At 37.6% G+C, this 14,681-nt stretch overlaps 1 protein-coding gene across 1 annotated transcript in view; it reads left to right on the plus strand.

The window, feature by feature from the left end:
• Positions 1–530: 530 nt before the first annotated feature.
• The window catches only part of slc9a8 (solute carrier family 9 member 8), an 84,421-nt gene continuing 70,270 nt past the window's right edge, over positions 531–14,681 (plus strand). Inside the window, exons 1-4 of the mRNA XM_068000579.1 lie at positions 531–891; positions 9,951–10,141; positions 12,335–12,415; positions 13,927–13,985. Of these exons, the coding sequence (XP_067856680.1) occupies positions 638–891; positions 9,951–10,141; positions 12,335–12,415; positions 13,927–13,985 (585 nt within the window). The 5' untranslated portion in view covers positions 531–637. The remainder of the gene's footprint in view (positions 892–9,950; positions 10,142–12,334; positions 12,416–13,926; positions 13,986–14,681) is intronic.

Raw genomic sequence — 14,681 nt, forward strand, 5'->3', positions numbered from 1 at the left:
CGGAGCAGGCTCAAGGGGCCAGATGGCCTACTCCTGCTCCTATTTTTTACATTCTTGAAACATTCAATCTGACTTTGGAATGGTTTTTTCACCAAGCTGCTTAGAAATTTAGGTAGTTTCTGTTTGCCTATATGGAATGCACACACTTCACTGATTCAACTTCAGTAGCTTAAGAACATCAGGAAAGAGCACTGGTAAGCTTACCACTATTTCTCCATTTAGGAACACCTCACCCACTGGTAAGACGGCTAACGTGCTCATGCATAGCCAAGTGGGAAGCAGAATCCTAGCCCCCTGTGACAAGTTTATCCCTCCAAGTCCAATGAATGGACCGTTGCTGTTTGGATAATCGGCAGTGTCCTGGAGCATGCAGTGGAAGATTAACAGTTCCAATCTTCCAGGACCAGGGATGTTATTTCAGACTGAGTTCTGCAGGTCGATGGATGTGTGGATGCCGCAGGGCACTCTGGGACTTGTAGTTTATTTCTCTGGTCGAACTACAATCTCCCGACATGCAGTGCGAGTAAACAGCAACGAAGCCGGAAGAGGTGACGCAGTCAGCGAGGGGTTGTGTTCGGGTATTTAATGTGGAGAGTGAAGTCTCCTCAATACTTGCAATAAATACTTGAAGGAGGAGATGGTGAGTGGCGCTGCTGCGGGGAGGTTTTGTGCTCACCTTGTGGTGGTCGCTCTGCTACTAACGGCATGTTGCACGAAGTGCGACTCGCTCGCCCGGAGTGAGGATAAAGCTGTAGCCGGGGCCGGGGAGGCAGCCGCGGCTGGTGGGTCCAGTGACAGTCAGCAGCGAGACGGCGGTACACCACAACGGGACGAAATCGTTCATCATCCTTCGGAAGATGGAAATAAAGGATCAAAAGGAGAGCAAGACAGGTGGGGAGAACGGACAAGGCTAAAGGGCCCAAAGTGGCTGCTGCCAGGGATGGTGGAACTACTGGACCTGCATATTTTGTTGTGGTTTGGAAAATCATTCATCATCTTTTAAAATAAGGATATGGAACGAGATGAAAGCTTTTGTTTTTTTTAAAAGAAGTAATGCTTTATCATAACTCGATTTACATTCGCCTTTAAAAATAATGTAATCAGTGTCAATGAACACTTTAAAAACAAATAGCTAGTTTAGCAACGTGGAGTGTTCCAGTTTCTTTATATTAAATTCATATCCAATTTGGGGCCAGTAGCTGTAGTATCAGGACTGTTTATACCAACTGGCTCCAGCAGCAGTATTCTTATCTAGTTTAGGTACATGTGCAATGCTCTACATATGTTTAAAGCTCAAATGGTTGTGTTAGGAGCAGGAGTAAGCCATTCAGCTGCTTGAGCCTGTTCTGCCATTCAGTTAGATCATGGCTGATCTGTATCTTAACTCTATTTACTTGCCTTGGGTCCATATCCCTCAATACTATGTCAGAAAGGTAGTGAATTTCTTGAGTGTGTTCAGGACAGATTTCTGCAACAAAATGTCCTAGAACCAACAAGCGCACAGACCATATTAGATTTAATGAGCCAGATTTAGTTAACAGCCTAATGGTGCGAGAACATTTATCTAATAACGATCATAATATGATCGAGTTCAACATTGTGTTTGAAAGGGAGAAACCCGAATTAGCTACTAAGATTCTAAATTTAGGTAAGGTCGACTTCAACGGGATGAGACCGAGACAGTCCACAGTAAACTGGGAAAATCTGTTAATGGGTAAAACAACAGATCAGTGGGTGGTGTTCAAAAAAGAATATAACATGATACAGAACTAGTTTATACCCCTAAAGGGCAAGAGCTCTATTTGCCAAAAAAGAACAGCCATGGATGACAAAAGAGGTAAGAGACAACATAAACTAAAAGAAAAAGCATACAAAAAGCCAAAAAAGTAGTGCAGATCCTGGTGACTGGGAGAGATACAAAGAACAGCAAAGGGTGGCAAAACAGATAGAGCTACAAAAAGGAAGTATGAAAAGAAACTTGCAAAGCATATCAAAGTCAACATAAATTTTTACAATTATACTAGGAAAAAGAGGATGGTCAAAAGCAATGTGGGCCCCTTAAAAACTGATGATGGTGATATTTAAATGAAAATAAAGAAATGGTGGACATGTTAAATAATTACTTTGCATCAGTATTTACAGTAGAGGAAGAGGATCGTGTGCCGGACACCCCAAGGAAACTAATTTTGAATCAGGGAAGGGGACTCATCATAATTAATGTAAGCAAATTAAAAGTAATGAAGAAAATAATGGCACTAAAGAGTGACGAATCCCCAGGACCAGATGATTTCCATCCCAGTGTTTTAAAGGAAGTAGGTGAGAACATTGCAGAAGCTCTGTCAATTCAGGAACCATTCCTTTAGATTGGAAAATTGCATATATCACTCTGCTATTGGAGAAAAGTGAGAGATGGAAACCAGGGAATTATAGACCAGTTAGCCTTACACCTGTTGCTGTGAAATTACTGGAGTCTATAATTAAGGATAGAGTGACTGAACACCTTGAAAATTTTCAGTTGATCAGAGAGAGCCAGCATGGACTTTAAAAGGTAGGTCATGCCTGACGAACCTGATTGAATTTTTTGAAGAGGTGGCTATAGTAGTAGACGGAGAATGTCTATGCATGTTGTTTATTTGGACTTCTAGAAGGCATTTGAAAAAGTCCCTCATAACAGACTGTTAGCTAAAGTTGAAGCTTGTGGAATTTAGGGCAAATTATTGACCTGGTTAGGAAATTGGCTGAGTGGCAGGAGACAGAGAGTAGGGATATTGGGCAGGTACTCAAATAGGCAGGATGTGACTAGTGGTGACCAACAGGGATCTGTGTTGGGGCCTCAACTATTCACTATATTTATTAACGACTTAAATGACGGGATAGAGAGCTACATATCCAAGTTTTTCCGATGACACAAAGATAGACGGCATTGTAAGCAGTGTAGATAGATGCATAAAATTACAGAGATATTAATAGATAAGTGAATGGGCAAAACTGTGGCAAATGGATTTCAATGTAGGCAAATGTGAGATCATCCACCTTGGACCTAAAAAGATCAGAGTACTTTCTAAATGGTGAAAAGCTCAAAACAGTGGAGGTCCAAAGAGACTTAGGTGTCCATGTACATAGATCATTAAAATGTCATGGATCGGTACAGAAAATATTCAAAAAGGCTAATGTAATGCTGGCCTTTATATCTAGAGGACTAGAATACAAGGGTGTAGAAGTTATGCTTCTATGCACACCTGGATTACTGTGCTCAGTTCTGGACACTGCACCTTAGGAAGGATATATTGGCCTTGGAGAGAATGCAGTGTAGATTTACTAGAATGATACCTGGACTTAAAGGGTTAAATTACAAGGAGAGATTACACAAACAAGAGTTGTATTCTCTGGAATTTAGAAGATCAAGGGGTGATTTGATCAAAGTTTTCAAGATATTAAGGGGAACTGATAGGGTAGATAGAGATAAACTATTTCTGCTGGCTGGGGAGTCTAGGACATGGGGACATGGCTCTAATTTTTAGGCTAGGACTTTCAGGAATGAAGTTAGGTAACACTTCTACATGCAAAGGGTGGTAGAAGTTTGGAACTCTCTTCTGCAAATGGCAGTTGATGCTAGCTCAATTGTTAATTTTAAATCTGAGATTGATAGATTTTTGTTAACCAAAGGTATTAAGGGATATGGGGTTATGGCAGGTAAATGGAGTTCGGTCGCAGATCAGCCATGATCTCGTTGAATGGTGGAACAGGCTCGAGGAGCTAAATGGCCTACTCCTGTTCCTATGTTCCTACTCTTGGCTATAAAATAATTTTATAGATCTCAGTTTTAAGATTATTAATTGAGTTACCATGTACTACTTTTTTGTGGGAGAGAGTTCTACATTTCTACCATCCTTTGTGTGAAGTGTTTCCTAACTTCTCTCCTGTTTACAATGCCACGCCGTGCCATTCTTCATCAGCTGTTGACTGGTAGAGCTGATGTATTTGGGTGTGTGATTTTTTTTTTAATGAAGTTTTTTGTATTTAAATGGGAATAATGAGATGTATAACAATTCATACTCTGGAATAGTACAGAATTGTGCAGACTTTAAGCTCTGACGTGAGTTCAGTCACCAATTCTTGCACATTGTGCCATATTCAAGTTAGTCCAAATCCATTCAATCACGTTTTTACTGTATAGGAATTTTATTCTCGTGATACTGAGGATAATGGTGTCAAATTGTCTCAAGGCCCATTAGGACAAAACCTACTGATGAATTTTTATCAAACTAATCTAATTTTATTGAAGTTGTAACTGTTTGGACAAAATTGGATCACAGATCACTCAATTATAGCCAGAATCATGGCCCATTCCTAAGAGTAATGAGCTAATTAACTCTCTCAATTTTCACATTTTTTTGGTAACTAAATATTACTGTGGATTGCAAGGATTGTAAAATTAGGTGCCAGCCTTGGCTCAGAGGTAGCACTCTATCCTCTGAGTCAGAAGTTTCTGGGTTCAGGCCCCACTCCAGCGATTTAAGCAGATAATCTAGGCTGGCACTTCATTGCAGATGAGATGTTAAATCGAGGCCCAGTCTGCGCCCTCAGCTGGATGTAAAAGATTCCAAGGCACTATTCAAAGAAGAGCAGGGAAGTTCTCCTGGTATTCTGCCCAACATTTATCCCTTGACCAACATTTATCTCTCAACCAACACCTAAAATGGATGATCTTGTCATTTATTTAATTGCTGTTTGTGGGACCTTGCTGTGCACAAGTTGGCTGCCACGATTCCCACATTACAACACTTCAAAAACACTTTCTTGGCTGTAAAGTGCTTTCGGAGACAAGAGGATGTAAAAGGCACCATATAAATGCAAGTTCTTTCTTTAGTGATCAATTTATGAGTCCATTCATGGTGATAGAATGGTTTATCAAATAGTTTCAGTGCACTCCTATCCATACAGGACCAGAAAAGGCCATTGTGGTCTATGAAGCTGTTCCAAGTGTCTGGGAAATATCGCATCCCATGACATTTGTCAAACCCTTCTATCAAACCTTCTAACTCTTGAACTTGCTGATATAATTAGCCCCCACTACCTTCCATGGTTGTCCATTCCATACATTAACCAACCACTGTGTAAAATAAGTCCTGTGTGGCTCAGTGTCAAATTTTGTCTGAAAACACTCCTGTGAAGCACCTTGGGATGTTTTACAACGTTAAAGGCAAGTAGTTGATGTTGTTGTCGTCGTCATCAATCCAACTTGCCTTTTCAACTTCTATCTTCCAAGCCTGAAGCTATCTGTGGTAGAATCTACATCGGAACATAAGGATAGGCGTAGGCTATTCAGCCTCTCTAGTCTGTTCTGGAATTCAAATAGATCATAGCTGATCTGTACCTTAAGTCCATTTACCTGCCTTTGCTCCATATTCCTTGACATCCTTGATCGATCAATTGAAAATTTCAATTGACCCAGCATCCACAGCCTTTTGGGGGAGGAGAGTGAGATTTTCACTACCTTTATGTGTAAAAGTGCTTCCTGATTTCACTCCCAAATGGCCTAGCTCTAATTTTAAGACTGCACCCCTGTTCTGGATTCCCCCACTAGAGAAAAGTGTTTCTCTGTATCTACCTATCAAATCCCTTTATCTTTTTAAAGAACTCTGTTAGATTTCACCTCAAATCTCTAAACTCAAGGGAATGCAAACCAAGTTTATGCACCCTTTCCTCATAATTTAGTCACTATCATTCTGGCGAATCTACGCTGCACCTCTTCTGAAACCAACTTATCTTTCCTGATGTTTAGTGCCCAAAACTGAATGCAGTTCTCCAGATGGGGGTCTGACCAAGGCTGTATACAACTGAAGCATCACTTCCTTACTTTTGTATTCCAGCCCCCTTGTGATAAAGGCCAGCATTCCATTAGCCTTTCTGATTGCTTTTAGAGCCTGTCCACTAGCTTTGTGATTTCTGTTCATAGGCATCTAAATCCATTTGCTCCACAGCTCCTAGCCTTCATAAACAATTTTGATTTGTCTTTCTTGGATCAAAGTGGTTGACCTCACACTACCCCACGTTGAACTTCATCTGCCATAGTTTTGCTCACTCAGTCTTTCTATGTCCCTTTGTAACTTCCTGCTCCCATCCACACAACTTACTGTGGCTCCTAACTTAGTGTCATTGGCAAACTTGGATCTACAACTCTTTTTTTTTTCATCCAAGTCATTTAACATATATGATGAAAACCTGAGGCTTCGGTTCAGATCACTTGGGAACATCACTTGCCACATCCAACAAATCAGAGAACATTCCCTTTATCCCAATTCACTGTCTTCTACCTCCTAATCAACTACCAACCCATATCGCAAGGTTACCTCCAATAATTCGGTGTGCTTTCATTTTTGCTAATAATCTCTTGTGCGGAACCTTATTAAATTCCTGCTGGAAGGCCAGGTAGACAACATCCATAGACACTCCCCTATCCATCATACTAGTGACCTCAAAAAAAAAAACTCAACTGGATTAGTCAGGCATGACCTACCCTTCACCAATCCATTCTGACTCTTGCTTTGATCAGCTCATACTTGTTCAAGTGCCCAACCACTCTGTCTCTAATGATAGATTCCAGTAACTTATCTACAATTGATGTTGAACTGACAGGTCTGGTCTCCTCCTCCCTTGCAATTTTGCAATCCTAAAGGCACAATTCCTGAATCTAGAGAGCTTTGGAAAATAATGACGAATGCATCTGCATTTTTCTCTTTATTTTACTTCTCTGGAGTGGAAACCATCAGGTTCAGGAGATTTGTCTATCATAAGTCGCATTATTTTTACCACTTTTTTTACATTAAATCCACTAAGTTCCTCCTCTTAACTGATGGTATTTCTTTCTCTTCCTCCACTGTGAAAATGGATATAACGTACTCATTTAACAAGTCTGCTATTTCCTAATTGTTCAATTATAGTCTCATCTTTATCTGTCTTTAATGGTCACACATTCCCCTTACCACTCTTTCTTTTAATATATTTATGAAAAATGTTGCTGTATGCTTTGATATCCATTGCAAGTCTTTTTTCTATACTCTCCTTTTGCACCTCTTATTACTATCTTCATATCCCTTTGCTGCTTTTTATAACTCTCCCAGTCAGCTGCATTTCCACTTTACCTTGTATTTGTGTAAGCCTTTTCTTTTATACTTTGATGCTGTCTTAAGCTTTGTTGACTGTGGTTGCTTAACTAAGCAAGTGGAGCTGTAACCTTTTAGGAGTATGTACTTGTTTTGCATTGTACCAAATACATCTTTGAATACTCCCCACTGTTTGCCTGTAGGTTTACCCATTAACAATTCAACCCAGTCCACTATGGTCAATTCATTTCTCATCCCTTTGAAATTTGCCTTAGTTAAATTTAAAACCTTGGTTTTTGACTCTCACTTGTCTCTCTCAAACCTAATATCAAATTCAGTTCTATTATGGCCACCATTTGCAAAATGTTCCCATACTGTTAGATTGTTAACTAATTCTGGTTCGTTACTCATCACTAAATTTAGTGTGGCCTGTTCCCTTGTCTGCTCTAAAACATATTGTTCTAGAAAACTGTCCTGCATATATTCTAGAAATTCATTGCCTTTACTACTCAAGCTGTTCTGGTTCCCCTAGTCTATCTGAAAATTAAAATCTCCCATTATAGCCACATTGTCTTTTTGCTTCCCTGATCCCTGTATTTATACATTCCTCCACTATATCACTACTACCAGGATATTTATACATAGCTCCTACCAGTTTCTTGCATCCTTTGCTGTTCCTTAACTCTACCCATTGCCTGATTGCTCTGCGACTATGTTAAACGTATTAATGTTTATCTTACCTGTATCATTTATGAGCTTATTTACTTCAATACGCTTATCCTGAGTCTTTGCTTTCCCACTGTAAACACTCCCAACTTCTGCAACCTTTCCTTATAAATTAGATGCCTAATTCCAACTTATCAATTTAGCTGCCCTTTGCTGCATCTTTCTCAATATCTGGATGTCTTTCTTGCAATATGGTGATTGCACACAGTAATCCAAGTGGGGCTGGGCCATCTCAATGACTTCATGAGATTTGTGCTCTATTCCTCTGACTGTACAGCCCAGGATCATATTTGCTCTTTTTATTATTGCTGCACACTGTGCTAATGGTTTCACTGACCCATCCACCAGTGTCCACAAATTCCTCTCCTGTGCCATGTCCTGTAGAATAACAACATTTAGCCTATATCGTCACTTTATTATCCTTTGCCAATCACATGACTTTGCATTTGTTTACATAAAATATTAGCTCATTAGTCCAGCTCCTTAATCCATCCAGGCCCTTTTGTATTTGATCAATGTGTTGCCAGTTTGCCGTATCAACTGCAAATTTGAGTTTTGTTTTCATCCCGACTTCTGAGTTACTTGGACATGTTGCAAACATCAACAGCCCCAGCACTGATGCCTGAGGCACCCCACTAATTACCTCCTTATATACTGACCCTCTGCTTCAGCCAATCTTCGATCCATTTCAGAAGCACTCCACCTGAAAGTCTTCCAAACTATATGGGCCAATCCATGTACAATAGCTAAAATATTGGAGTAGCATTTATAATTGTTCAAAGTTTATAACATTCTTATCATTGAATATATTTAGCTTTTTATTATTTCAGATGGGCTTGGCATCTCTATCACGCTTGCTGATCATATATCTGTCTCCTAACATTTCCTGCTGGACCTCAAAACTGTGGAACATATTGCATCCCTCAGTCTTTCCTTCATCCTGTAATCTAAAATCCAAGCTTGGAGTGAACGAATCACCACTTTTTTGATTTACCTCATCTGCTGTTTTACTCTGGTCAACCTTAGCATGTCTTGGCCCTTCACTTTGGTTTCTGTTTTTGTTTAAAAACTTGGTCACTCCGGAAACGCTGTACATCTACTTACTCTTCGGTCCATTTACCAGAAGGATTCTGTGTAGCAAAAGCTTTTTCTAAGATGGGAGAGTTAGGAATGGGTCATTATTGACCTTGAGTTTCCTTATTTGTATATACTGGGTATCCCTCTCTTTTTTGCCTTTGAATGAAAGCGTGCATGTAATGAGCAATACTTTTCAATCTCTATTTGGATTCTCCCCCTGCCTTAGTGCACATAACAAAGTCCCCCTCTGTCCATGAATAAAGTTTTCTAAATTACCTAAAATCTCATGTTTTAAAAAATATTTCCAAAATGGGCATACTTGAACAAATTTGTAAAATGGATTTGTCTCTAACAATTGTTTTCCTTTGGGTTGTTGGTCTAAATGTGTGTACAGAAACACTGAAGCAGTTTATTCCATCACTTTATTATCCCGGACTTGTTAGAAATACACACATTTTGCACATGTTAAGATACTTTCCTATTCATCAGATTATGGTTACTTTCAATGTTTGCAGGATTAGAAACCATAATGTTTGCAATGTCAAAGTACCTGAGATCACATTGCACATTTCACTTTAGATAACTGTTCATATAACTGTGACAGTTACAATACCTCCATTGTATGGAAGTTGAAATGCAAAATGCTTACTTTTGAAAGACAGAAAATTAGGTGACTCCTGTGTGGACCAGTGCGAGGGACTGGAAAAAATATTTGAGATTCTCTGGGTAGCTTTTCCTACATGCCAATGTTTCAGCCAATTAGCATGGTCAATTTAACAGATAATGATTCTTTAAAGCCAATCTGAAAAGTGTGATGGATTTTCTGTGCGATACATTTTTAGTGATGCGTGGTATATGTAGAATATTTAACAAAAGCGTAGCTATTGTGTACTATATTCTTTGGTTTTCTAGTTTATTTTGACAGTTTTAATTTGGGAGTACAGTTGGATGGATGAAAATAACTGATGTGTGTAGTGACAAGTGTATTGTAAATAAGGAGTTAATCATTTTCTAATAGTCTTGCTGTTTCACAAATTTCAGGTTGCCAAATAATACTGCAGAACAAAATGACACGCTGCAAGCCACCACAGTTCCTGTTATCACCACCACCACTCCAATACCGGTTCCGCCAACTCCACCAAAACCGATACTGCCTCTGCAGACAGGGGTTGAAGCACAACAGGAAGAACAGTCAAGTGGAATGACTATATTCTTTAGTCTGCTTATATTAGGTATGTCACTGTGACACAAAAGGCTAATCTGTTCTGAATTTTGACTTCAGATTTTTTTCCTGATGTTTTAATCATTAAACTGTTGGCAGCTCCTGGAAATGTCTAGTGACCCTGAGCTGGCCAGTTTTTAAATTTGCAGCTCACACACTGTTATGCTAAAACAAATGCTAATGTTTAGCAACAAAGCTCCTCAGATATTGGGGTAATTTTATTTCTATAATATTAACTCTGAAATAAAATTGTAACCAATTAATTTTGCTTGTATCATCTCTCCTCCCAACAGCCAAGTCTCTTTCTTTTATTTTTATTAACTGTTCTTTGAACTATAATTCTATTCTAATCTATTTTTCCCCTTTTTTTAAAAACAGCTAACAGTACATGAGTGGCATTATTTTATGTGTTTCTCAGGTTTCATTGCTCATTTAAAGAAGCAAATAACTTTTAGAAAAATGCTGTACATCAACAAACCTGTTCTAAAGGTTGTTTTTCCTGGTTGATCAAATGCTGGAACTATAAAAATTGATGCATTGACTTTATACCTGTAACAAGGTCAATTTTTTTTGCACGAAGGTTGTCCTATGAGGAGAGATTGAGTAGAATAGGCCTATATTCTCGAGTTTAGAAGAATGAGAAATTGAAATGTATAAAATTCTTAGAGAGCTTGACAGGGTAAATTCTGAGGCGGTTGCCCCTTGCTGGAGAGTCTAGAACTAGGAGTCATAGTCTCAAGATGAGGTGTCACTCATTTAGGATCAAGATGAGGAAACATTTCTTCACGCAGTGGGTTATGAATCTTTGGAATTCTCTACCCCAGAGGGCTGTAGATGCTCAGTCATTGAGTATATTCAAGGTTGAGAGAGAGATTTTTGGACTCTAAGGGAATAACGGGTTATGGGATCAGGAGGGAAAGTGGAGTTGAAGTAGAAGATGAGCCATGACCTTACTGAATGGCAGAGCAGGCCTGAGGGGCCATATGGCCTACTCTTGCTCCTATTTCTTATGTTCTTATTTAAAGCATCTTTGAGGGTATTTTTGCAACCATAATTCTTATTTACATTCTAATGTGAAATGGAGAAGTAATTTTTGCCTGTTGCAGTAAACTATTCTGTAGCATAACTATACATTTTGTTTTGTGTTTCAATAAAGGTGCTTTTAATTTTTTTTTCCTTGGGTCATTACCATCTGTAGATTTTCTGCATTAATTCAGAGCTGTGACAATCCATTCAAAAATTCCAAACTATTTATTGAAATAAGTCTGTCACATGGTCACATAATATAATCTATGACAATTAGTGAATGTCATTTGCCAGGTGTGTAAACGAAGTGGTGTTTACTGAAAGATAGTGCAGCTATTGAACAGTTTGCTGGCTGTTCAGTACTGGATGCAAATAGATGGGGTGAGAAAGGAATGTGTAGTCACAAATATTTGCTAAGCTAAACAAGCGCCAAATACTTTTATTTTAAGGATTATTGGAATATATACTATGTTACGACATGCAAACAGGATGTCGAGCTACACTAGGACAGTATTTCAAATTTTAGGATAAAGCCTGCGCATAGATTTCTTTTTGGTTTATTCTTGATATGTTTTATTTGTTTCTAATTGAAGTCTATTAAAATTTACTTGACAAGTTTAGCGAACAACTAGTTTTGGACAATAATCACTAATTAACTGAATTTACCACTTGTTAGTGCTTTATTTCTAGCAACTTTTTCTCTCCCTCCAATTATGTTCTGCATATTTATTCTGTTGGAGTATGGTGTGTTTCTAGTCAGAAACAAATCTTCATATTTGCAGATTTGAAAATTAATATGTATAGATTTTGGTGTCTAGCAATTTTAAAAATTGCTATGTTGCAAAATATGTCTATATTAAAATGGTATCAAGATTTTGGTGTGGTCTAAGATGCTTCTTTGGAGCAGAGAACAACTTTGAACTTCTTGAAAATTGGTGCGCTGAACAATTTTGGGTTTAGAAGATCCAGGTGTCTATTTTAAAAAATATATATATTTTATATAGAAAGTAGAGTTGGGCTTTTGCACCAAAAGATTTTTACTCCTCTGAGATGCCATGACATTGACATGTGTTTTTCATTCCATCTGATTTAATATTCAAAAGTACATATTTTTTCCCTTTGGCTTTGTAACATTATTTATACATAACTGCTTTATATTTCACTTTTCATTTCACAGCTATTTGCATCATATTGGTGCGGCTGCTGATCAAATATAAACTGCATTTTCTGCCAGAAAGTGTGGCCGTTGTGTCGTTGGGTAAGTGTACTGTAATTATTATTTAATGCATTGAGCTAGACCTTATTTATTTTAGAAAGGGATGGTGGGAGCATTTTTAGTTTCAGCTACTCCCCTACCTGAAATGTCATAGTACACAGCAGGACGTATTTGGTATTAATATTGCTTGGATTGGGCATCTCTAGATTGGAATCTGTGCCATTCTAATGCACCAAGGTCCAATTACTCTTTGAACCCACATTCACATTGCACACCTGCAACTGCAACCAGTGTAATTGGAGCATGTCCCCAGTGCAAAAGAATATCCAACACAGTGGGTCTTCATGTAAAGTGACCTAAATAATAACTCTTGACAGCATCTTCAATAAGGCATGACCATTGCTGAAAAATTTGAAATGGTATTGGGTATGGGAAGAAAGAATACTTTATAGTGTAACTATAGATCTGGTCCCTATTATTTAACACCTTTTGGTTAATTTGTAGTTTTTTGATCAAAATATTTGGATTTTCTTTTCAGTAATGATTATTTGTTCAGTGGTCTTTATAATCTATTGATTGTCATTACTGTGAAATAATGGGCTGTGTGGTTTGATGTTACAATATTCAAAATCTGGGTAGAAATGTAGTCTAAGCAGTTGAGACCAAAATTCTTTGTTTAATTTCTCCTAAGGTTATTAGGGTTCGCAACCTAATTGAGCTTGAGGTCCCAATCCAATTATAGTAGACTTGAATCAAGTTATCACCGATTACAGCTTTTTAATTTGAGTTATAAGGCTAGTGTGGGATTAGGATATGTTGGGGCAATAAGCTTGACACTAAGTTTAAATTATGAGCGCTGTATGGGAGAATATTTGGAGTGCATCTAACCTGTGTAATACAAGATTTTAAATTGGTTAAAAAAATTCCAGTTTTTCCATTACTTACTTGGAACTTATAAACCCCATTAATAGAAGGAAAACATAGATGAAAATCAGTTTTGTATTCCTGAAGAACATTTGGTTTTACTTTTTTTTTGGTTTTATCTTTTTAAAAAAAAATTTCCCCTTTTTTTCATTAAGTAGGATGTTCTTAGTCGCTGGAACAGTTTGGGAGAGCTGGAATGGTAGATTTCCACTGGCTAGCAGATATGATATTTGCTATTGGATACTATTCTTGTACTTTTCTCAAATAAATTAAAATTTCAAACAGACTTTAAACAACAACTTGAATTTAATGACAGAAATGAAAGGTATTATTTTCATCTGAAGTACAGACTGATTTATAACAGCAGTGACACTTTAAATAAGTTACTTAAAAATAAATGAAGTGAATTGTGACAGGTTTTAGAAAGCAAGAATTGAACATCCACTTCTAAGTGTATTGCATTTGGTTTTATTATAATTTAGTACTGCCCCTTTGGACCACTAGATGTTTTAGATCCTGTGTCCTGAACCAACTTGCTCATTCATTTGAAAGGGCATTCATCCAACAAGATTGTGTTTAAATGAATGTCAATACATTTTACCATTTTTTTTTGTCCTTTTTTCTCATAGGAATCTTAATGGGAGCTGTGATTAAAATTATAGAATCTCAGCACTGGGCTAACTGGAAGGTAGGTCTTCAAGTGGTTCTGTGACAGAAAAAAATGCATCAAAAGTGGATGATGATGGTTTCCATAATTTGTGAAAATTACATCACAATCCTCTAAGGATGGAAGTGACCTTTTTGATCTATCTATCTATCTATCTATCCTATCTATCTATCTATCTCTTTCTATGTATTTGTAAAACACAAATTGTAGTGAGCATCTACTTTAAACACTAACAGCATTCCAAGTTGTGAGGACAATAGTAAACAGATCTTGCATTGGATGAGACCTGCAGCAACAAATCCCTTCAAGTTTAGTGTTTGTTTTTAAGAAAATAATTGCCTGAAGGAACAGAAGTTGCCTTGAGATATTTTTCAATTTCAGTGGATGGAAGAAGGTAATTTTGTATGAATAACATTTATTTTGTTGCATGGAATTGTAGAATCAAAGAGGAAGATATAGCCATTTACAATCTGCTGCCATGCAGTACCGGAAAGATTTAATTTCTGCAATGTGCATTTCTGAAAATTGTGACATGGTTGTGTTCTTTCTAATGCAGCTGATTTGTGATGTTGCTACACCCAGTTCTAAGATCTTATGGTTAGATATTTTTTAAAAAAACATATTGATGAAAGTAAGATGAAGAATCGTATCTTTACATTGTGACTATATATTAGTATGACTTGAAGTTATATTAAATACTCTTTGACCTAAACATTT

Source organism: Heptranchias perlo, chromosome 19, assembly GCF_035084215.1.
Source record: "Heptranchias perlo isolate sHepPer1 chromosome 19, sHepPer1.hap1, whole genome shotgun sequence".
Lineage (NCBI taxonomy): Eukaryota > Metazoa > Chordata > Chondrichthyes > Hexanchiformes > Hexanchidae > Heptranchias > Heptranchias perlo.